The 25,788-nt window shown below is 44.4% G+C and overlaps 1 protein-coding gene across 1 annotated transcript; it reads right to left on the reverse strand.

Annotated features, from left to right (window-relative positions):
- Window positions 1-12,492: 12,492 nt before the first annotated feature.
- Window positions 12,493-25,235, reverse strand: SEC61A1 (SEC61 translocon subunit alpha 1). Its single transcript, XM_058812710.1, has 12 exons — window positions 25,157-25,235; window positions 23,863-23,930; window positions 23,142-23,207; window positions 22,975-23,053; window positions 22,033-22,164; window positions 20,597-20,706; window positions 20,241-20,394; window positions 19,368-19,528; window positions 18,657-18,854; window positions 18,146-18,337; window positions 16,476-16,552; window positions 12,493-15,691 (listed from the first exon to the last, which is right to left on the reverse strand). Exons 1-12 carry the CDS (start codon window positions 25,161-25,163, stop codon window positions 15,505-15,507), a joined length of 1,431 nt encoding a protein of 476 aa, XP_058668693.1. The 5' UTR covers window positions 25,164-25,235; the 3' UTR covers window positions 12,493-15,504.
- Between the last annotated feature and the right edge of the window lie 553 nt (window positions 25,236-25,788).

Here is a 25,788-nt window from a genome sequence, read left to right on the forward strand (position 1 = left end):
GCCCATCTGAAGCCACTGCTGCTGTGCAGAACAGCGAGACCAGCACTGCCACAACCCACAGACCACAAAACACTCTGGATTCCCTCGTGGAAGTGGAGACCTTGCCCAAGGACAGCAGCAGCTGCCCACAAAACCCCAACACTCAATCACAGGCCCCACATTCACCCACTGTGCCCCTGCAGAGAGGCTGCTCCACCTGCCAGAGCTGCTGTGGGGTCCCATGGCACACACCTCACCCCAGGTGTGTTCAGGTAACTGAACTGAGCCCCAGTGCACTGCAACAGAGATGAAGCAAAGCAGAAAAGTTTTTTTAAACTGTCTAGTAACCTTGTGTGTGTCCTGAATGGGACATCTGTTGTTCAGTTTTCAAAATTATCTTGAACATTTGAGTTAGAAATCCCTGCTCTTACAGTTTCACGCACTACAGAAAATGTTACCAGACAAAAGCATTATTTACTCATTTTAGCACCAGAAAAACACATCTGAACCATCTCTGTGGGGTGTTTATGAAGGGTTCATCCTTTTAAGCATCCTCTGAGGCTCCTGCTTGGACAGACCAAACCAACAGTGCAGGACACATTTCCCTTCCTCAGTGAGATCCACATGGAGACCAGAGCTCTGCTTCCCTGTGTGAGCTGTGCTTGTCCATTCTGGGTTCAACACTTCCCTTTGCATGAGGAAACATTCCTCAAGGACTGTTCTCACCACTCCTTCTTACCAACACTGATCCCATCCATATGGCTCCCACACCCACCAACCACTGTCTGCAGGAGTTATCATCTGCTTCCATGGAGCAATCACCACTGATTTTTTTGGAGACCAGATAGAACAAACTGCTTCTTTTGGAGATGCTGCCTAACCCTCCCTGCTTTCCCCCTGATCCTGTGGGATTTGAGGCTGCACACCACAGAGAGCAGCACCCCTGATTTTACAGGCAACCTGTTTGATACAGTTCTTCATATAATCCCCACTTTCACTGGGAGAAAAACAAAACCAGATGCAGATTAGCAAATCATTTGTAGGGACAAGAGAGCACAGAATGAGAGAACAACTGCCAAATGCTAATGCTAAAGAATGCAAGCCCAGGGGCTTCCTACCAGGGAGGGACTGACAACTGCAGAGCAGAGCTGGGCAGCCAGGAAAGCTGCTGAAAACCACTGGAGATAACTGCATTTGAGAGCATTGCTGCTTATGCCTTAAATTAAAATAGACACGTTCCCTAAATACAACAAAATGAGCTCCTCAGTGCCTTTCACAGATTTGGGCACCTGCTGCTCTCCCCAGCCCCCCAGAACAGGGCTGACAGTGTCTCTTTTACACTGGGGTGGAATAGACCCCCACAAACTTCCCCAGATTTGTAACACAATTGCTTCGAGAGGCTGCTTGGGCACCTCCTGCAGTGTGTCACAGCACACACCACAGAACCCGCTGCAACTGAGAGGGCCACAACACATAGAGCATCACCAGAGAGTTCCAAAAGGCTTTAAGCATCCACCCATACAGTAACACCTCACCTCCTCAGAAGGCTTCAGGCACCCGCCCATGCAGAGTAACATCCCATCACTTCAGGAGCCTGCAAGGGTCTGCTCTTGTTCCTCAGCCCAGCCTTTTATCCCCTCCTGCTGATGCCCTGCACCTGTGTGCCCTCTGCTCCCTTTGGTGGTTGGGCAGTGCCCTGGGCACTCCCTGGCTCACTGCTGCCAGTGCTGCTCACCTGCTGCTCACAGCTGTGCCCACTGGGGATGATGAGGCTCAGCCCCACTCCCAGTCACCCCAAACCGTGTGCCTACACATGTGGGCAGTTGCTCCAGGGAGCCCAGCACTGCAGCTTGGTCTGAAATCAGGGCTCCAGGGAGGCTTTGCCAATGCACAAGGAAGCGCAAGAGCACCTGAGCCAGGGGCAGCCACACCACAGCCTGGAGATGAGGGCATCCTGCCCTGGAAGGCAGAGCTGCTCTGGGGAAATAGGGCGGGTTCTGCACAGTGCTGCTAATGATGGCACTGTGGTTTGAGTCTGGCTGACACCAAAGGATAAACCAGAGTGGGACGTGAGCAGGGCCCTGCTGCAGGAATACTCACAGGATCTATAACCACACATTTCTTCCTCCAGGCTGCAGGGGTGAAGAGAGATCCCTGCCCAGCCTAAATCCCCACACAATGGAGTCATTCCAGTTTATGCCAAGGACTCCCAGCACACGGGGCTGCTTGCCAGTCCCTCCCACCATGACCAGCTCTGCCATGCAGGAGGATGGTGGCTTTCAAAGCTGCTCCTGTTAAAGGTCGGGCCAAGGATCCCTCTCCCTTCACAGAGGGGGCCCCATAGCACTGAAGGCCAGGAAACATGACAACAACAGCTTCAAATCCACTGCTGGCTCCCCACTGGAGGCACGGGCACCTCAAGCAGCCAGCATCACCTCCAACTTCACTTTTAGATTAATGTTCTTCCAAACTTTCCTTGGCTCCCCGTGCTCCCACTTTCTGTCACCCTTCTCATTACAGATGTATCTTTGCATCAAGGGAAGCGGGAGGAAAAATTGTTCTTTCAGGGTGACAGCTGAGCGAGGGCTATATTATTAAAGGTACCAATCATAGGTGCCGAGCTATCATCGCACGATGAATGCACTTGTCAGGAGGGAGGGAGGGAGGGAGAGGTGCTGGGACAGGGCTCTGGCTCCCCCATTCCTCTCCTCCCGCCTCCTGCTCTCCTCTCCTTTAATGTTGGCCACCTCCGCTCCCCTGAACTTGGACCTTCAGCAGCGACAATTTCTCTGGCCTCGACAGCAGGATTAATTTCTCCTGCCCTCGGCGGGGCCTCTGAGTGCGGTGGAAGTCCAGCTGGCCTGCTGCTGATAAGATGTACCTTTTGATTTGTTTTGTCTTTGATTGCCTTTTCTGTCACCTACAATGGCTGGCCGCCTGGAGACCTCCACATCGCCTGACTGACGGATCTATTTATCTGTAGGCTGCTCCCGGCCTCTCCTCCCCCTCGCTCCCTCCTCCCCAAACCACCGCCTTGTACCACTGAAGTCCCGGTCTAATAGAAGCCGTGAAGGCTCATCCACCATAAAATACATCTGCCATCCTCCTTCTCTCCAAGATAAAAGCCTGTCAGTGTTACTTTCCAATTCCAGGCAGCTTGATTAATGGTGAAAAGCCACGGCGAGATCGACTTCTGGTTTTTACAAGCGCTGTCAGCCAGCCCAGGGTTATGCGAAACACACTCTTAGAAAACAAAACAAAATGAGAAAAGGTTGGGTGGGGAGGGAGAAGAGGGATGGGAAGGAGGGAGCGAGGGTAACCAAATCATATTAGGCTCAAGACTAAATAAAATAGGAACCTGGAGCCATCAAATACCTGTCAGTCGGGTGCAGAAATACACTCTGCAGCTCATTGTACCAAGGCAAATTATGGCAATAATAAATCATTGTTGAAGGAAGATTGTTGATAATTTTTTTTTTTGGATGGTGGCATTCAATAGGGGCTCTGGGACACCTGCCACTGGGCTTGGAGCGAGAGCCAGAGCAGGTTATTAGCCTGTCACTCAGCCCTCCTCCTCACACCCCGCAGGAACCGCAGGCACTGGGGCTGGAATAAAAAGTCTGGAAAGAGAGATATTAAAAAAAAATTAATTACATAGCTGAAATACTCCTACAGGAAAAAATAAAATAAAAGGGAGGGGGTCAAAAGAATTACAGCCCTCTTTGCAGGGCTCATTTTTGATAAAGAATATTTTACAGTGGCCCAGCCTAGTAGTGCTTCAATCACTCCATCTGCCACCAAGAGACAACCATCTCTTGGGTGAAATATGACTGATGGAGCAAGGTAATGCCACACTGGAAAAGTCTGGGAAAATATAGAGCCCAGAACAGAAAGTATGGAATGTTCCTGAACCACTGAGACTGGGTTTGAGTGGTTGGGAGTGGGGATTCTTCAGGCTCAATCCTATGACAAGAACACCCTGAAGTGTGGAGGTGTGAGGGCTGTGAGGGTGGATCTCTGACCCACAGTACCTCTCACAGCCCAGGACTCTCTCTGCTATATGGAATTATCACCCACATCCAACAGCAACCAAGACCATCCTCAAATCATTCACTGCAACATCTCTGCATCTGAGCTAAGTTTCCCATCTGAGTTGATTCATTCCAATATTTCTTGGGTGATGAGGTTTGACTGGATCATGGGTCAGGGTGCACATTACCTAACAAAATAATCCCATGTGCCTGCTTTCACCAAGCATGGGCAGGGCTCAACATCACTTTTTCCACACTGGGAAGTCAAGGTTGATCAGCAGACACCCCCTATCCTCTGCCAGTGAGAGGGAGAGCTGGGGCAGCTGGCAGGGTAGGTGTAATTTCCAATGACCTCACAAAGATAAACTCCTCTGCTCCTTTGGAGGATCCTATTTGCCCTTCACACTGGACAAAACCTCTGGCCTGGCCATGGGACATCAGTTTATTGCCTGTTGAGACACCCAGCAGAAAACAGAACAGACTGAAGGAAAGGGCTGATGAACAAGGCGCAGACTCTGCAACGGAGGATGGCAAACCTGAGAGATACAAGGAAGAAGAGAATGGAAAATAAAACTCCTTAAAACAGGAGAAGAAAGTGTGAGGAAGAAGAAAGAAATTCTAGGGAATGAGGAAAGAAAAAGAGAAAGGCAGAAATATGCCAAGAAAGGCAAGAGAAAGCACAACTAGAGGGAAGGAATAAACCTTCTGTGTAGCAGATGCAATCCCAGAGAAAGCAGGAGGAGAAGCACAAGTGAGATGGGATGTTTGAAAGAAGGTTGTGCATCACAAGACAAGAGAAAGGGAGAGGAAGAGTAGAAAGGTGAAATGGAGAAAGCAAGAGAAAGAGGAATCCCCTGGAAATGCAGAGGGCTCTCTGGCAATTTTCTTCCCAGGAAGCCAATGCCACTAAACAAATAAAGGGTGGGGGGCAAAGAGTGTTGAGTAGAGAAGCAAATCCACCAAAAGCTCAGGGAGAAGTTTTACTTCAAGTTATGAATCAAATCATGTATTCAGTTACTGTTAGAGACACCTTCTTGGACACACGATTTCCAAATTTCTGTGCATGGGGGACCTCAAACCTGCACCCCTTTCATCATACTGCTCAAAACACTCAGTTCCCCCCAATTACCTCACCGGCCAAAATCAGTCACAATTCACTCCCCCAGAGTTCTTTCCTCACATCTGCAGCATCATTCCCGCATCACCCGGCCGTGCCCTGCCAGCCGTGGGGACACGCTGGCTGTCCCGGGCAGGGCACAGAGCCGGGCACAGCGTCCCATTGTCCGAGCGCTCCTGCTCCTCCCCGGGGCGCACATCGGTCACGGGGGATCCCCGCCGGCCCCGCGCTGATGTGAGCGACGGCAAACGAGGGGTGACAGCGGGGACGGGCCGGGGGACACAGCGGGGACAGGGGAAGCGGCCCTGGGAGCGGTGAGCAGGGCAGGGCAGGGCATGGAGGGGAGGCACAGGACAATTCCTCCATCCGGGTGGAGTTAATGACTCCCACACTTCAGCTTTCCTATCAGCCCGTCCGGAGCCTGCCGAGATGCCGGGGACACAGGGGCTCCCTTGCTCCCGAGAGCAGCCGGGCTCATCCCGGGGCTTGGCGCTTGCCTCCATTGCCCCACGGCCCCACGGCCCCATGGCCACATCACCCCATGGCCCCATGGCCCCACAGCCCCATGGGCACATCACCCCATGGCCCCACAGCCCCACGGCCCCACGGCCACATCATCCCATGGCCCCATTGCCCCATCACCCTATGGCCCCATTGCCCCATTGCCCCATGGCCACATCACCCCATGGCCCCATGGCCCCATTGCCCCATCACCCTATGGCCCCATTGCCCCACAGCCCCATGGCCACATCACCACATGGCCCCATGACACCATGGCCCCACAGCTCCATCCCCCCATTGCCCCATGACGCCACGGCCCCATCGCCCCATTGTCCCATCACCCTATGGCCCCATTGCCCCATAGCCACATCACCCCATTGCCCAAACACCCCATGGCCCCATGACCCACGGCCCAGCTCCCTCCTGTCTGTGCTCCACAGGCACCACCCGCTCCGGGCTTCTAAAATCCCCCAGACCCAGCAGTGCCAGAACCTCTGTGCTGTGCTGAGCCCTGGGTCCAGCCAGGGGACACCGACACCACCTTTGACAGCAGCATCGGGAACAGGAGGTGTCAGAAACAGGGAGGGCTCAGCTGAGAAAACAAACAAAAAAATTAGGAACACATGGTAACACATATAAAATATATTAATTTTTGAAGTGATACTGTTACTTCTGTACTCCACTGCTTGGAAAGAAAGCCTCCTATAAAATTAATAAATACTTCAATTTGAGCTGTTACATGTTAAAACAGGTAACTACAACTCCCACTTGTTGGCCAACTTTACTGTCAGTCCTTAAGTTTGTACTCTCTTAACTACATTAAAAAGAATCTATACTGAAATCTCACATTGTTTTTTCCCCCATCTAGTTCCTCAAAATAGAAGTTTTTATGTATCTGCATTATTATGTCTGGATGTAAGATCGACTTCAGAGCCATGAGATATAACCATCTTTTCTTGTATATTAACAATATTGCTGCCTTTTATTTTCAGTATCTTATTCTCTCCTATTTTAGGAATAAAAGTATTTAATTTCTTTGTCAATGCAAGAATTGTTGCATGAGATACAATTTCATTTCTAATATGGCCTGTATTTTGACAAGTATTCCAGAAATATGATTATTTTCCATGTGTTATCTAATTGCACCACACACCATTTTTCATCATTAGACAAGCAGAAAAAGTTTAGCTCAAACAATAACTACAGGAAATATTTCACTTTTCCTAAGAAACCCAGAAGTTTTCCTCCAGTCACAAGATTTTCTCCACTCAATAACTGACTTCATTTAAAAAAAAGTATAAAATTCAGAATTTTTTTTTTGGTAATCTCTCTGCTCTCTGAGGCTTGAATGTCATGAGCATTCAAACCTGGCAGACTGTTCCTTACTAAACCAGACCATGGGAGCAGGATCACCATGAGCTTTGGACCAGGCTCAGAGCCCATCAACAATCGCTCTGTGATCACACAGAGATTCCCGTGTGCATGTGGGGAGAAAGGCAAAGGGGTCTGTGGTGGGGTCACCCTTTTCCCTGGCAGGGAGCACAGCCCTGGTGCAGGGCACAGGCTCAGCAGCATCGCTGCCAGCCCAGCCCGGCTGTCTGCAGAGGCAGACAGAGATGGATGGCCAGCACTGCCTGATCAATAGACCTTTTGTCCGAGCCTTTATCACAAACAATAGCAGCTGCAGCAATCTGAAATATATTTAGGTAAATACTGGGAACTAGCAAGCCAAGTGCTGCCACAGGGGCCAAAAACAATTCCTCAGCACCACCTTTGCTGGGTCCCAAGTGGGGACTGTCAGGACCCTCAGCCCTGCTTCAGCCTGTTCTTTTATTATCCCCAAAGCTCTCCAGGTCTGAGAGCTGCACGTGGTTTTCCAGAGCAGTGACTGCAGGAGTGATGTGTTCAAACTCAGTATTAATGTAGAGAACTATTGCAGCAGCTTTATTGAATGGCTCCAGCCCCTCTGGACATCTGTATTGTACAACTTGGATACAGGTGATAGGCACCTAAGATTACAGAGACTGATAACTATATATTCCTAAAGGGTCCTGTCCCTCTGGATAGATTTTTTTAGAGGATGAATTTGCTTTGTCCAATCCAGAAGGCAGGATCTTGCCAGGGCTATCCACACATATCATCAGAAAAACCAGTCACCTTCCCTCACACAGAATCAGTGCAGGCAACCCCACCCAAGCAGGGCTGGGGCAGCAGGAAAGCACTCATCAAATGGCATTTAAAGACCAACGGAACACACGTATATAGGAACAAGTGAGCAAATAAAAAAAAAATGACATCCAGGAATTGCTAAGCCTTTTAGATAGAAATATAGCAAAATAGTTTTACACGGTCAAGTTGCTCTTACTGTTGAAAGGTGAGAATAAATTGCGTGAAGCTCATCTCACACCCTTGAAAGGTCATGTTGGGCAAGGTCACAAAGCTCCTGTGCCCCATCAGATTTGGCAGCCAATGGCACGAGGCTCTTGTGCCCTCCAGCAGATAGATGTGTGTGCTCAAAGCTCTGATGCACAGGGAAGAAAGGCCATCTCTGACCTCTGCTGCTCACCTCTCTGGGCATTCTCCTGCTCCTCAAACCCCCTGGCACTTCCTACCCCTGACAGAGGCACTTGGCAAGAGCCACGTTGTGCTCCTGCCAGAGGATTGACAAGAGAAAGGCAAAGCTGCTCCTCATTGCTGCAGTAATGGCTCTGCACGGTAATGGAACGAAACAGCCTCTATTCAGATGGCAGAGGTACCTGCTGAGGGGCTCCAGGCAGGGGAACAGGGTGCTCCCCAATGTGTTTGCATTTGCAGCAGCACATTATTATAGAAAAGTGAGGTTTGGACTGTCTAAGGTCACTTCCACTTCAGGACTGAAGCTCTGACATGAGAAATACCTGGTTTGTGCAAGAACCTCCCAGCTCAGATCCACCCAGGGAACACAAGGAAATAAAGTGGAGGATTTTGCTTTCAAGTTGTGGGTTGGAGCCTGGGCTAAATGAAGATGTTTTTTTCCTGATGATTAGAGGGTGCAGCTTCATTATGCTCACACAGAGCTCCCTGAGCTGAAGCAATGTAACAGCCTGCAGGAAACTTCATTATGTCTCCAGTAACACCTTCTAGAACCCCAGCAGCATCAATCTGTCACCTCTGCTTAGGTAAAAGGTCTAGATTGAGTCGATTTTATAGCTATTATGTTTAACAACCAAAACCACAGAGAAATGGTTTTGTCTTCTCTTATAGTAAAGTGTTAAACTTGATGAATTGCAGGCACTCAGCTCTGATCATCATTTAATGGATTATGCATAAAGGAAACACTCTCTGGAGAAGCAGAAATATTCTGCAAGGGTGAAATAATATCAAGACTGTGATGCATCAGCAATTCTGTATGAACAAAGGAAAACATGACCATGATGGCACAAGGACCACTCAATTCTCTGACCCTCATTCTCCTACAGGTGTGAGCTCACTGCTCACACACTGATTTTGGGATTAAGTACAGAATTAAGGGTATTATTTCATTAATTAAGCGTTGATAGTTATGTTTTAAAGACAGCTGCTTTATATACATACATGTGTGCAGTTTGGATCTGCATTTCAGTTAACACTTTTGGTTCTTTAAGAGGCAACATCAGTGGAAGAGGCAAGTAAAGAAGTGACAGACATTGTTTGAGCTAGGACTCCTGTAATGATCAGCTCTAGGACTGGGGACAGGTTCTGTCCTGCTCTGCAGCTTTTTTTTTTTTTCTTTTTAAATGTGGGACTTTTTTTTTCCCAGAGTGCACAATTTTTGGAAGCAAAAATCTCCATGATATTGTAATTACAGCCAGCACTCACAAAAATGAGAGCTCACGTGCAGAAGAAACAACTTCTGCAGCACAAATTACAGATGACAACCCACTTCATAAAAATGGAAACACTTTTAGTCTGTTTGCTCTGCAACTAGAACTCTTCACGTGCTGCATCCCTGTCACCATTCCAGTTTAATGGATCCTGTGAGCTTCCAGCTATCCTCTACAAAAAGGTGGATACCTGTGTTTAAACCCAAATAAAAATATTTGGGTTTACTTTGATATACCTCAGTTGCAGAAAGTAGTGTCACACTCCCTGGCTTGTGCTACTGTGTTCCATCACTAAATTAGCTAAGTCTTATCCCAAATGTTGGCTTGTTTCTGCCAGCCTGCTCTGCTTAAGGAATGGGAAGCACTGAGATAAGAGACAGCCCTTTTCTACCTACTTGAGGAAATTAACATGTCCCCCCCAATAAATCTCTCTTCCTTTCAAGAGTCACTCAAAGCAAGGGCGATAGGTTAAAAAAAATGCTCTCCTAATAACTTAAAAATCAACAGTTTAAGCTTTATCCTCAAATATCCAAGATAAAAGTGCTTAGAAAAAGAATAAACAAATACACTTTTCTATCTTACAAGTTTCTACATCTGCAGAGCACAAAGAAAACTTTGGAAAGTGTTAAGGAAACGTGAGGTCAGTCTGGAATACCAAGGTTAAACAAATCATTGATTTCTATAGCACACAGGTATTCTGGGCTTGTCTGGCAGGGGAGATCCAGCAGGCAGCTGCCCCTTTGCATTTTAATCTCCATCCACAGCCACACAAAGCACTCACAATTTGTTGTGGGTGTTCTTCAGAATCCTGGAGCTCAAGACCATTTTCAGATGCGCTGATTTTAGGTGTAGGCACATCATGCCACCACATCCCAGCTTCCCAAGGGTACATCCCCTCACTGCCCCTTGGCTCCTGCACTGCTTCTTCCCACAACTCCTTCATGGCCTCTCTCCACACACTTCCAGTTACTTCCTGCAGCTGAGCTCTGTAATCCCACATCCTTGTGTAAGTGACCACATTTGTGCTCAGGGAGCCCTTGCTCTACCTGCCTTAGGCACAGTTCTGCAGCCCAAGGGAATCCAGCAGCAACAATTTCACGTTCTTGCACTGCCAAAAGATGAAGCTATTTAAACAAAAATAAAAATCACACTTATATAGCAAAGTTAATCAGGCAGAATGTTCTGCTCACTGTACCTTGTTCCTGTATGTCTGGAGCTGCCTTCTTTCATAAATCTTCACACCACAGGTATAAAGAAGAGACACATTAGAGCTGTAAGAACATCAGAGAGCTTCAGACACGCTGAAGATTAAAGTGGATAATACTCGCCTGAGATTTCAGATAGCTAATATTCCCCAGCCGTGCTCACATCATTTTTGGAACCATCCACTTTAGCCTTAATATCTAAGAAGGGGAATCTGGGATTTATGTATGTGCCATGTATCCTGATTTTCTTCAAAGCAATATAAAAATATCTGAAACAGTTTCTTAAAAATATGTATCCTCACTGTCCTATTTGTTCCCTCTGTTTTAAGCTCACAGGTATTCCTATTTCTGAGATATTGGCCCAGTCTTCTTGTTCTTCGGCAAGAAATATCTCAGAGCCAGCATCCCGTCTCTGACCTTGAGAGCCCCCTCTGTGATGACAAAGTGTATCATGTCTGTGCTCCCTCAGTCTCCAGCCTGTGTGACACAGCTGCCAAAGGAGGTGCCAATTGTCAGGGTATTTCCTTTCTGCCAAATGCTGCCAGCTTGGCTGGAACCACGCTGGCACTGGCCAGAGGATTGCTACAACCTGGCCCACAGAAGAGTTTCAATTTGAGCAGATCCATCCAGAAGCACATTATAAACCAGAGCTTAAAGTCTAGCTGACTAATTAGGTCCCCAGCTTAGAATATTGATTTTGCTTTTAAATGCTTCTTTTCTTGTCTTCTTTCCAATCCCATAGACTGTCTCAGTCTAGGCTTAAGTGGCAGAAGAAGACAAGTGCCCCTTGGCACCCAGCATGATTGAAATATATTAGACAATATTATAAACATTATAAATGCTCTAACATATTATTTTCAGCGTTTCATCTTAAAACAACCTCAAGCATGGCCGCAGCTCCAGGAAGCTTAAGTAAATATTAGCAAACTCTGCTCCGAACTTTTTACATTGTACGGAAAGGACACATTTGGGACAGGTTGGATTTGTCTTTCCCTGATCCCGAGCGCTGCGTTTGACTCGCAGGGTAACATTGCCACCCGGCGGGCAGAGCCTCCGGGCCGGGCTCGGGGCTTCGGGAGGCTCGGCGGAGCTCAGGAGCCGTCCCGGGACCGAGGATCCGTTCTGGGGCTGAGGAGCCGTCCCGGGACCGAGGATCCGATCTGGAGCCGCAGCCCCCGGCGCTGTCCCAGCCCCGCATCTCCTTTAGGGGCAGGAGAATCCCGGCAGAGGAGCGGCGGGGAAAGGAGGTTGAAGGACAGGCAAAGCGCACACCGGGTACAGCAGGGATGGCACCGGTGTCCCTCGCTGCCCAGAGGGACACTGTCCCTGTCCTGTCCCTTCCCCACGGGTGAAACAGCCCGCACGGAGCCGCAGGGAGGCAGCCGGGCCGGGAAGGGCTGGAGGGCGCAGTCAGCAGCCCCCGGAGCAGGTCTGGGATGCAGGCAGGGATGCTGGCCCGAACCCGGCAGTGTCACAGCACATTCGTGAGCAAACAGCTGCCAGCAACCTCGGAGCCTCCCCACAGCAGTGGGGAAATGCAGGGCCACCTAAAGCTTGTCATTCCTCCTTCCAGAGAGGACAGTTAGGACAAGCAGTCACTGGGCCACTCGGCTTCCTCCTTTTCCCAAAGCTGGCTAAAAAAACCTAAATCACAAATTTCATAAATCAGTCTGTTTACAGTATGGGACAGAGTTATCCCCAGAAAAAATCAGGGAGCACAGTCATGAAACATTTCAAACAACAACCTTTACAGTTGCAACTAAAACGATTTAATTTCTTTTTAAATGTTTGAGAAATTAGAAAGGTAAGTCCATTTGTCTGCCACCTCAAAATTACATGGAAGTAGGCCCTAAGAGTAAGTGAACTAGAATAAACCAGACGATTTTTAAAGCTTCATGAATAATGACAAAAGGGACAAAAATTAAACAGCCAGCACTTAAATGCTAAAGAAACTTTCACCTGAAACCTGCAGTGCAGAAGAAAAGGACACATCAAGAATTTTGCACAAAACAGCCCCAGCAGAAAGATGTCAGATGTTGCCCTGGTGTTGGTTCTCATCCAGCTCTTGCACATAACTCATCACATCTACAGTGACCTCAATTATTTCTGTGATCATATGTGTGATGACATAAAACTCCCACAGCAACCAGAGTCATCAGTGCAAGTCTCCTGATGGAAAATAAAACAGCAAGGGAGAAATCAGGCTGCTTCAAACACAACCAAAATCGTGGCTGAACTTCCTGCATCTAGTAACAGTATTTTGGGTAAATTTGCTTTCAAGTACTGGGATATAGCTATTCAGGAGGAAGGCAAAACAATATTGGGAATATCATCAGCTTTAAGTTTTCTTGTCTTATCACACTACAAAATGACTGGCATTGTATCTCTAACGGAAATAGTTTTTGTTAAAGTAATGCATCATTACCCCACTCACCTTCTATTTACTTGTGCAGTGCCTTTAAAATAGCAACTCAAAAAAAAAAAAGCCCAAAGGAATGGTCAGGATCCAGTAATTTTGGCAACCCACTACTGAGAGTCCTTGGAGCAAATACAAATTGTCTTTATTTCACACTGACACTCTGATCAGGTGTTTTGAGGGTACCAGTATCTCAGTGTCATAGGTGGGTAACCTTACTCCACAAGTGTTAGAATTTTAACAGTATCCAAGCACCAAAAGCCAAGCACTAGCTCCAAAGATGTACTTTATTTCATTATAAAGCAGATTTTATAGGCATTATTTCTTTTTGTGAACATCCATTGTATGGCCAGCAGGTTCTGCTTTGAGGACATAGGTGTTTGATAACAAAGATTCACCACTAGACCACAAAAATACAGATGCACAGAACAAGTGCTGCTTAGATACCATAGAGCAAATGGTCTAAACTGCAACCAGTTCAAACAGATATGACCAAAAATACAAGTACAGCTCCAGCCCAGCCAGAGCAGCATGCACAGAAGTGGAGTATTTTTATATTAAAATAGTTTGTATTGGGTTTCCTGGAAAAACAACAACAGAATCCCCAAAGCAGAATTGTATCAGAACTCTTTCCTTTTAATGCCACTTTGTCACTGTCCCCATTTCACATCACAGTTGTGCTGTGGTGCATTAATACTTCATAAAAACCACAAAAATTATTCAATGTAGTGTGACATCATAGTGAATGGCTGACAGTGATAATTTCATGGATACTTCATCCCAATTCTTTTATTCCTTTTCCAATCGTGATCCTCATCCCGGGCATTTGGCTTTCATTGATAGGTGCATCTCATTCCACATCTGCAGACTTCCCACATGTTTGGTATCTGAGTTCAGGGTATTAACAAGGTTTCTGGATGTCATCTGTGCTCCTTGGGTGTGTAACAGAGTCCCACCACTCCAGCAGGAACAGTGACTCAAGGACTGTCTGCCCAACATGCACAAATGCACAGAATGCATGTTGATGCAGTGTAAAGAAAAGTTCCAGCAGCCACAACTCCTCCTTCTGGTTTCCATGTTGTCCAATACTGATTGAGGAGAAGTGCATTTACAAGACTCATACACAAATATTTGCATTTGGTCCTAGGCACCTGATTAGCACTGACAACCGAAATTAAAATGGAAAATTAAGTTTTATTATGGTCCATTACAGCCTTAACTGTAAACTCTCCATTTTGAAGGTGTGATCTTCAAAAAAGGAATCCCAATACCTTCTGAAAGAGTATTTGCCTATGTACCACTCAAATCCAAGAGATTATAGGATGGAAAAGCCTTCTACATAAGCCCCTTAGTGGAGTTATCTGACAAGGGTTTCCTATCTAGATCTACAAAAGCAGACAAGTAGCATCCATTCTTTCCACTCTTTTGTGGTAATGAGACTCAAAATTCACTAGATATGAGTAATCAGATAACATCCTGATTGCTACGTGACCAGAATTCATTATCAGGGAGAGAAACTTCACTTTAGCAAAGAGCACAGGCAGATTTGCATCTAAGCAGCCATAACACTCATTCCTTTCAGCTGACATGAGAACTAGAAGCACAGCCACTAATGGCAATAAAGACTAATTAGAAGGCTTTACAAAGTTGGTTTAACCAAGTGTCAAAGTAGCAACTCTTAGGCACAGGTTCTGGCAGAATCTAGATTTACCTGAGTTTTCTGCTTGTGGAGGAGAGGTGGTGGGAAAGGACACATCCCTTTCTTACACAGAAACTTGAAAACAGTCTCAAGCCAATACTCAACAGCTGACAAAGTCTAGTGTAGTAATTACACGAGACAACATTTGGAATTATAGATATTGTATCATAGTAAAAAGAAACAACTGCCTTTCAAATCTGCCATACTGAAAAAAGAAACCCCTAACACATGAAACACCATTTGTGCTTACAACCGTAATTATGGAACTTGAGCGTCAGATGGAGAGATTTTTTTTCACCATTACTGCAAAGGAGCTGCAAAAACAAGTTAAATGGAAAAAAAATCCCTTCCAAAAATTCATTTAACAAACATTAATTAAAACCTGTAAAGGCTTCAGGTTACTAAATGTGAAAGGGGCTCAAAAAATTTTTAGGAGTCATTCAACTAAATCCAAGTCAGAAAACTGACCCTCCTAACACATAATTAAAAAACAATTTTCTTAAAAAATTTTTTTGCACATCTTCCTCATCAATTTATAAAATGCAAAGAGTATGCTAGAAAAGTTTGAACATAAGGGAATGTGCTTTGGAAACATTATTAAAATATGCGTTTCTATAGAATGACACTATCAAGTTTATGGTACTTCTTTTCTCCTGACTGGCTACACTTTGAGAATGTCCCTCCTCTCTTTCCTGGGTCCATGAGAAGCTAGGTTTAGAAAAGAAGAGCTCCCATACTGCCAACTTCACTCTGTTCCTTTACAAAAATTTCAAAGTACTGATAAATGATGGTGACAGCGAGCAGAATTCCAGTTCCAGAGCCAATTGCCCCCAGGAAGTCTGCCAGCACAGAGAGGGCACCAATGCAGAGCCCACCAAAGGCAGCAGCTGTAGGGATGTACCTGGAAAACATGAATGAGAATAGGAAAGGGGCATTAGAGTTTGCTTAGATAGCAACAAAAAGTCAGTGGCAGAATACTCTCTTCCCTTGTGGATCTGCAATCTGGATAAGAATATAAAATGCTCAACCTGACTGGAGAAGAAAAAAATGCTACACTGAGAGGAGAAGGTATTACAGTCCACCATGCAATTATGCACAAATATTAAACTCATGGCTACTGGCTCTTCAAATCATCTGTAGGTGACTGAAATCCAAAGTTATAATAACATTACCATAACAAAGGGTACCTTTGGTACCACAAAGGGTACATAGGTCCTGCCCTGAAATCTGAAAACCTAAAGACATCAACCCCCGCCCACCTCTGCACCTAGAAGATTTAAGTAACTACTTGTTTTAGAAGCAAGGTCTGCATGAAAACAGCTCTCAAGACTAATAACACAAGAAAAATTACAGTAAGAAAATATTTCTGGGTCAGCTTGAAATAGTAAAGTACACTGAAATGCTCATTATTAGCTACCCTGAGTAGAGTACATAAATGAAAAAAACAAAAAACCAGGAAAATAAAAGGTTCAGAATTTGAGGCAAATTCTTTAAATGCAAGGCAAAAATAAGCTGTACTGTACAAGTCTTCCCTTAATGAGATGAAGTTCTATGTCCTATGCATGTGACATCAAAGCTGAAATAATATCTGTGTTCTAGGATCTAGAAAATGCAAGTCAAAGCAAACTTTGCCCTTTGTTTGCCCATAACACCTTGCACGAACAGCCAGTGAATATGCAGCTCACCTGTTGAGTTCATGTACCATTGAAGTTTCTCTGTGGCCTCGCATTACCATTTGCTGTTCTTTCAATTGCTTGGCAACCTGTATTGAATCAAGGAATAGTGTAAGCAAATTTACTGTGATTGCCCAAGGCCATGCAATGTAGTACTGTGGGTAAACAGAAATAAATGGTGGTGGGGTTGGGTGTTTTTTGTATTGTTTTGTGTTTTGGATTGTGTTTTACATTATTCATCTGAGTTCAAAACATCCATTATTTTAACTTCATATAAATTACAAGCACAGGCACTTTTCTACCTGTCAATTATTCAAAGCTTTCTGGATAATTCTAGTCCTAGTGAGAAAAGGAAAATTTGGATACTGGTAGGCTCTCATACACATAATTCAATCCATGTTTTCCCATCTACCTCTCCCCTGATGAGGTTTTTGCAGATGTTGCAAAATCATTCCTTGAAGTGTTTATTCCATTTTAGTTTCCTGCATTCAGTTGAGTCAACTATTTATTTGTGGAGCCACACTAGAAACTAGACTTAGAATCCCTTCTTTGAACATTATTCTTAAACTGGATTTCTGCAGTTGCACAGGGTTACAGCAGAGCCCTGCAAACACTTCACTAACAACTGTGGGTAACAAATTCTAGCAGGGGAACATGAATGTGCTCATCACTGACTCTATGCACTGAGAAAACACACTTTGAGATGAGCAAGCTGTCAGCTTTCCACTACACAGTGGAAATTTAATTAATGATTTATCAACTTTTATTTCGACCTTTTTTGCATTAACCTAAAATTATTTTATTTAGTATCAGGAAAAAGTATTAAAGTGTTAAAAACTGTCTACTCTGAATACTGGATTGGTTTACTCTGAAATAAAACCTGACTGGACATGGCTGTGAGTGCCTCCCTGCATGCCTGAGAAGCAGCAAGATGCAAAACAAGAGAGTGCTCACACTGTTACAGTAACTATGCAATTACTTATTTGTAAAAGAATGGATTAAACCATTCCACATGGCTGCCAAACTTCACCTCCTACCCAGAATCACACAATACAAATATACCACAATGACAGCAATTTTCCATTTTGTTTTCCAACTCCAATTTCAGGGTGATGTAGCTCCTGAATGTTAAATATCCTGTAGCAAATGGAAATTTTGAGAAGCTAGCCTCAAGTACATCAATGCACTGCATTATATTCTCCATTGTCAGTGTTCTCTAGTTAAAAGTAACAACCTCTAGTTAATTTTTCCACAAAGGAAGCTCAGAACTCTGTGTCAGGAATGGCTGTCTGAGCTTTACCTGCAAGTTTTTAAGTGGCAACTGCCTTGCACACAGTGCATCTGTCATGTGGCACTGAAAGAGTTTCTACCTCTCCTGTTACCTTTTCTACTCTCACACTGATCACATATTTCTATGTTCTAAATTTCCTAATTCCAATTAAAGCAATTTAAGTTTTGATGTTGTTTTGAAAAAGCAGTAAAGAAAACAGGAAAAAAATTACCCCCATTCTGTCTAATCTTTCTCAATTAAAAAAAGATACAGTCCCTGTTTCCACAAACAATGAATATTACCAACAATATTACCAGCAGAACAGCTTTTCAGAAGAAAGTCAGTCTTATTCTTACAACTGCCCATCTGTTTTCATCATGTAAGCTCACATAATTTGTCATTTTAAACTTACATCTTTGGCAGAGGAGCCAGAGACTTCAATCCATGTCTTAGAGAAGAAAGCACAGGAGCCCAGCATAAATACAATATAAACAACTGCATGTACAGGGTCTTCCAACACTGAAGAAAAGGACTCTGGAGGTGACAGGTAGTAACAGAGTCCACCAACTGGATAAGCACGAGCAGGGCCTCCAGAAGATGTGTCCTGGACGAAGAAAGCAAGCAGTCAGTCATCAATCTTCTCATTATTTCTTAGCCATTAAGCCAAGTCTTAGAAAAGTTTGTATCACCTTTGTGTCATTTTGCATCATTACTACTGCAGCAGCACACAAATTTACATTCATCACAGCAAGCCTCATATGCTACTATTAATTCAAACTAATTACTAATTCAGGAGTTTCAGAGTGTATGACTGAAAAAGTCAATCATCAAAGTGTGTCTTCATATTGGGAGACCATCTCTTCAAGCCCACATTTCAATGGTGCCCTTGTAAAGATGTATGCAGGAGGAGAAGGAATACTCACAGACCAGGTGCCCAGCAGGCTGACCAGCAAGTTGCCACTGAAGCGGGCAGAAAGCATCTGGGAGATGACATACAGGTTGGACACCAGGGCAGACTGGAGAATAATGGGAATGTTGGAAGTGTAGAACAACTTGATGGGGTAGGTGTTGTACTGGCCCCGGTAGCGAGCAGATTTGATAGGAAGATCCACTCTGAAGCCCTGAAAAGTTTTCAAAAAAAAGTCCCCAGTTACATCTGGATGTGAACCCAAAAACTGCAAAACTGCATGGCTGTCTAAACACACAGACACACACAAGAAGGTATGAAAGATTCAGACCAGAAGAAATCTGAAGTTTCAGAAAGACTGAACAAAGCATCCAGGAAAAGAAACATTACAACTTCCTATATTCTTCAGCAACAAACAGGCCTAAAAACTTCAAAGTGTTTCCCAGTAAAAAGCAATAGCATTTGGGTTATACAGTATCACATGTGCACATGCATCTGGGGTATTTTTATTTGGTTTTTTGTTTCTTTCTTCAGAGACCAAACTAAGCCTCAAGCCTTCTGTGTGACTATGATAAGTGTAGAAACGGATTAAGAGAAGACAGTGTATAATGAACAACCAGATGCTGCATGTACAAAAATGAGCCTTGTGAATATATGTCATGTAGAAGGAAGCAAATTTCAGACCTACAGTCCATACAGTTTTACAACCCCCATTATTCCAACTGACCTGGAAGTAAATGACAATTGCAAAGACAAAGATGGTGGCAATCAGATTCATGAGGTTGGGGAGGTTCTGACGGTAAAAGGCCTCACGAAGAGCTCGGACTTTGTCTGTGCGAGTAGCCAGAAGGTGGAACAGAGCAATGATGGCTCCCTCAAATTCCATGCCTTGGAAAGGAAAAGAAAAACTTAGGTGAGCTGTGATTATCTCCAAGTTTCAGTGTTTTGTCCCATTAAGTGTATTTCTGCACTACAGGATTCAGAATGGGATTGCTCTGAGTCTTTTGCATCTTGAGCACATTATCAGACTTTTATATTTACACCCTTCATGTCAGCTATGTTATTTCCAAATTTTTTTTAAATCCCCTTGTAGTGGCCTAGAATCTAAATCATAACCCAATATCAGGCTTTCTAGTGTCAGTTGTGGTAAGACACAAGTTACTGTTTGGATTACAGCAAATGGCATAACCTCACTTCTGTTTTCTACTATACAGCAGCAAACAGGATCATCTCCAGATGGAGTTTGGAGACTAAGGTCTTTAGGGCAAAGTGTACAAAAAGCAAGGAGCAGAAAGAAACAGCTAATATTTTGTAAGTTGGACAGCAGCCACAATACAATGGCAGTCCACTACTGCTGATTTCTAATGAAGGCACTGTAAGAAACTCAAGTTCAGTAAATATCCTGTGAAATACTACAAATTGAGAAAAAATATCTTTGTGCTTGCACTTTGCACAGCAGCACCTGCTGCACTAGCAAGATTCACTACACAGTCAAGATGGCAGCAACAGCATTTGGCATTAAGTTAACATTAAAAAAAATTAAAAAGATGTTGCTTTTTTTACAAACTATTGGTAAAGAAAACAGACTGTGCCATATTACCTCGCCCGGTGTTCACTGTGGTGGGGCTGAATGCTTTCCACACAATGGTCTCACAGATATTGGTGGCAATGAAGAGAGAGATGCCAGAACCAAGACCATATCCTTTCTGGAGCAGCTCATCCAAGAGCAGAACTATCAAACCAGCAACAAAAAGCTACAGCAAACAAAAGAAATACAGCATTAGTTCCATGTCCTTTTCATTTTGTTAGAAAAATAATGTGTACTAAAAGATTAGGCTATATGTGAAGAAGCAAGTACACTTGGGCCTTTTTGCTCTGCATGAGGGATAGCCTGTACGTAAGGCTGATTTTTTGACCCTTTCAGGGAAAGAGTAAGTAGAGAAGATTAGAAATTACCTGGATTGTGATAAGCAAGCAGATACCAGCACCCATCTCAGATGGGTCTCCATACATTCCAGTCATTACATACACAATGGACTGTCCAATGGTAATGATCATTCCAAACACTACAGAATAAAAAGAACAAGTATGTATTTGTCCTGGATCCTTATGTCAGTGGGCAATTAGAGAAACAGAAATCACTTTTTGGTAGAGAATCTTGGTTTCAGCTGAGATAGAGTTAATTTTCTTTGTAGTAGCTGGAGAGTACCGAGGTTTGGATTTTCCATGAGAATAATCCATGAGAGGCTGATGTGCTGCTGTTTTAGTTGCTGCTCAGCAGTGCTTGCCCCAAGTCAAGGACTTCTCAGTGTGCCCTGCTCTGCCAGCCAGCAGGTGCACAAGAAGCTGGCAGGGAGCATGACCAGGACAGCTGACCCTAAGTGGCCACAGGGATATTCCATACCCTGGAATGTCAGGCTCATCAGGGAGGGCTGGCCAGGAGGGGCTGATCTCAGCTCAGGAACTGCCTGGGCATCCAGCAGGTGGTCAGCATTGCATTGTGCATCACTTGTTTCTCTAAGGTTTTACTTCTCTTTCTCCTTTTTGTTACAGTTGTTGTTATTGTATTATACTTTGTATCAGTTATGGAACTGTTCTTATCTCAACCCACGAGGTTTATTATTTTTTTTCTCATTCTCCTCTCCTTCCCACAGGAGAGTGAGCAAGTGTCCCATGTGATACTTAGTTGCCAGATGGGGTTAAACCACAACATTTGGGAAGGAATACATAAGTCACACCGTGTTTAAATTCAAGAGCAAGTTAACTTTGCTGTCTGCAATCTGGCACTGAAAATAGAAATACATACAGATAGTTCAAATGCACTTAGAAGCAAGTGGGTTTGGTTACCAAAGGCTGCTTTAGATACTGAAAACTCTGGGGGTGTTAAGATATTACTGTAGCAATTTATAATTTTTTCCAGTACACATATCAGTAAATAGTGTACAGCATCAAATAGCTACAAAACACCCAATTTTTTTTCTGGAAGTCATTATCAGGTGACCACAGAGACCCCTTATTGATGAGAAAGACCCATGGCTGGAGCTGCACGGTATAAACAGCTACAACCAACATCTTTATCACCATGAAACACTCAGATTAACACAGTTCAAAAGTTGAGTCTCCACAGTCTCTATACTGCTTCACTTATCTGGGGAGATTACAGCAGCAATGCCAATGGCACTGACTCTTTTCCTTTTCACACCTTTCTCAAGCTTCACAGCCAACAAGGCAGAGAGCTGTCAGTAGGAGACTGATGAAATGCAGGTGTCTGCAGCAGAAAATGACACAAACCCACAAGCCCAACTGCACTACTCATCCCTTGGTAAATTCACTTTCCACTGTCAGGGTGAGATACTCTAAACCACCAGTGCTCAACATGAGCTGTTACTCACATTTCTGGGCTCCATTGAAGAGAGCTCTGTCCTTTGGGGTGTCACCAACCTCAATTATCTTAGCACCTGCCAAGAGCTGCATGATGAGCCCTGAGGTGACAATGGGTGAAATGCCCAGCTCCATCAATGTTCCTGCCAGACACAGTTAGTTAAGTTAGTTTTTATCAACCTTTACATCACAATGGAGAAGATCTAAAACTCCAAATCTCTGTAAATGTAAAAATTATCAATCATAACAAAAGTTTGTTACAAGTCAGTTTGACATGTAGTACTCCTCAGTACCTCAAAAATACTGTGCTCACTGAAAAAGGCTTTTTGCTGTCAAGAATATATTTACTCTACATAAAACAAAGTAGGATGTAAACTGATATATCAAATGATATAGAATGATAAAGAGCATTCAGGAAACTGTCAACATTCTTAATTTATAGCTGCATTAGAAAGTTTATATAAATTTCTGTTTCCTGGGGAAGCTATCATGAATTTTAACTTTCACACCTGTATTAGAAAGCCTCTACAAGAAAATGAAATTTACATGAACTACTGTGCATTTCAATCTTCTCTGTGACAGACTCAAAGAAGTCATCCAGGAAACCACAGCACTCAAGGAAACACAAATGATTTTGAAACACAAATCTTGAAGATTGCAACAGCAGCAATGCAGGTAATTAGGAACTCTCTCTTTCCTAACCATTTCCCTCCAAAAAAAAAAAAAAAAAGCTCAATTTTTTTACATATAATAGATTGCACACAGTCAGCCATAAACTCATTTTGTCCAGAATGTGCCTTTCCCAATGCCACACTAATTTATCACTTTAAATAATACAGAAAAATTACTTTTCACTCTCCAGTTTTTATATTCATTACAATGGAGCAGAATGCAAGTCCAAAACCATTTTGATTCAAGATAAAAAACATTCCCTCCTGAAAGTCTGACCATACCTCTATTGGATGCCAAAATCACTCTCATCCAGTAGAAAGGATCTGCAGAGTCTGATGACATAATGCCAAACAAGGGAATCTGCATTTCCAACCAAGAGATTAAATTAGAGACTTCATAGCATGCTTGAAACATTTCAGCTCTTCCTTAAAAAGGGAAGGAAACATACCTGGCAGCATACTAAGAAGATGAAGAGTGTGATAGCTGTCCATAGTACCTTTTCCTTAAACTGAATCTAAAGGGAAAAACACAAAACCAAAAATCAACAACAGATGATAAAGCTGTCAAGATAATAAGATCTAGTACATCAAGTAAACTTTCACAGCTGCACATTTGATTTTCTTGTGGAGGTACAAACAACAGAATACCCAAAAGAAAACAACATACTGTTCATCCCTTTCATCCCACATAAGACCAAGGAAAGCTACAAAGCTTTATTCAAAATTTAACCCAAATAAACAAGCTCATGTCAATGCAAGGTAATTCTAGTACTTCCACAGAAATGAATGTTACATTTTCAGGAGTAAGAGCTTATGACGAGAAAAAAACAGTAATAGGGAGCAGCTTGTCTCAGCAAATAATCTTAGATTAGAGCTTATGAAGCAGAGATTTTAAAGTTGTTGCTTTAAATTACTCTAGTTTACACTTCAATCTGTGCTGCCTTCAACATCTCACCATGCACTGCTGTGACATAAACAAATCTGCCCAACCCCATTCATTCTTGTACAACCACATCCACATGAGATGCACCCCACATGCACTCCACTAAAAACAGCTGTACCTAAATCTGCTATTCTCCCCTCAGGGAAGAAACCCCAAATCCCACAAATGCAAACTCTGATTTTATAGCACACAAATACAAACCTAGGAAGTAAGTTTTATTAACCTACCTTCCGTTCTGGCTTTTGAATTTCAGGCAAGATAACACAGAAGGGCTTGATCACTTCAAGGAATTTTACTGTACAGAAATAAGTTAAAAGACAAAGTGAGCACACAGACACAATGAACACTAAAAAGCTCAAACTGAATTGAATTTGAACATGTACTCTAAATAAAAGTCCCAAATCTGAGGAAATTTTGTTTGGTTAGTTTGGGGCAGGGTGTATGTTTTGTATTATTAAATTCTTATCTGTTCTAATTACACAGACATTAAGCTAACATGTTTTAAGTACAGTATGGACTAGGAACAGAATTAAAGAAAATCAAGCATTTTCCCATTCCACCAAGTAGGCTGACAGCACCAAAAAAACCTTTAATTGCTTTACACGAGTTTACCAATACCCTTGAACTTTTATTTCATGGTAGTTTCTCCTCAGCCAAATATTAGAGAGAAAAAACTGCCTTGGGTATTATATATATATAGTACTTTTCAGCCATAGTTTAAGAATTCCTACACACTTTTGGGCCATACAACTTAACAGTTCCTACCCAAGCAATTCAGAAACATCAACTGAAGTTAGTCTACAGAATATCTCATGCCATGATCCCCTTCTAGCAAAAAAAGACACATCCTTAGGTCAGAAGTCTGTCTTAAAATAAGCATTAAATGAAGAGGGGATTTGCAAAGTCACAAGGTCTCCCATAAGCAGAGAGCTCTGAATTGGGAGAGTTAATTCTAAAACCGCAAGGACAAATCTAGAGCTGCATCCGTATTTTGGAGTGATTTGAACTAAGAATACAACAGTGCAGAACTGAAACTACTGCTGCCTTTCCACGGAAGGCTGCAACTTCAGCAGCAAGCTAAGACTTGACCACAAAAGATATTTTCTTAATTTCAAACGATTATATCTGAAAAGCTACATCGGACCGCGATATTCAATTTAATTCAAATCAAGGTCTCTCCAAATCAAGGTCTACAGCAACACAGCAATCGACTAAGACGCCTCCCAAGCAGCTTTTCCTGCAGGTTCGCACGGATCGATCACCGCGGGATGCAGGCACAGTCTGTAACCCCTGTGCCACTGTCCCTGAGGGGTCACACCCGAGGTGACATCGGCCCCGCCACCCGGCACCGCGCCCGGCACCCTCAGCCTGGCGGGGCCCGCCGCAGCGCCCGGCACGGGGCACACGGCGCCGGTTCCCTCCCCGCCATGAGCTGCCACCCCCGGGAGCGGCTCTTTCCCGGGCAGAGGGGAGAAGCAGGAGCGCAAGGGGAGCGGCGGGACGCGGATCCCCGGTACTCACTGCCCATGGCGGCGCCGGCCGAGCAGCAGCGAGCGGCGGCCGCGGCGGGAGGGACACGTCAGGCTCCGAGCGCGGCCGCCCCCTTCCGCTTCCTGCCACGCGCCGCGTCCGCCGCCGCCGCCGCCGCGCATGCGCCGGGATGCGGCCACAAGGCCCTCCGCCTACAACTCCCATCGTGCTCTGCGGTCAGGGAGCACAATAACCCCCATGGCGCGGGTGCCGCCCATAGCGGCGCGCGGCTTGACGGGAATTGTAGTCCTTGCCTGCCGCCATCTTGATATGGTATGGGACTGGCTCCTGTGTTAGGGACGCGTGTTTTGGCTACCACAAAGCGTCGCGCTGGTTTAAGAGGTTTCAACAGATAAATACATAAATAAACACTTAAAATTCGTTTCCTGGTTGTGTGTTTTTGTAGCAGGACGTTGTAGGCTTTGCTGTGCAGTAAGAATCTCTTGGCACCTGCCACACAACAAGTGCGTCAGGTGGCAGAAAGAGCAGCTGTGTGCAAATGTCTCAGCTCCTCTGGCCATGTAGAAATGATTTGTGTAGGTCATTCTCTGGACTCCGTGGTTAATGGAGATACAAGTAGAGAAATACTCTGCTTACCTTTCATCTCTGGAGAAATCACTGTG

The sequence above is a fragment of the Ammospiza caudacuta genome, chromosome 12 (genome assembly GCF_027887145.1).
Source record: "Ammospiza caudacuta isolate bAmmCau1 chromosome 12, bAmmCau1.pri, whole genome shotgun sequence".
Taxonomy (NCBI): Eukaryota; Metazoa; Chordata; class Aves; order Passeriformes; family Passerellidae; genus Ammospiza; species Ammospiza caudacuta.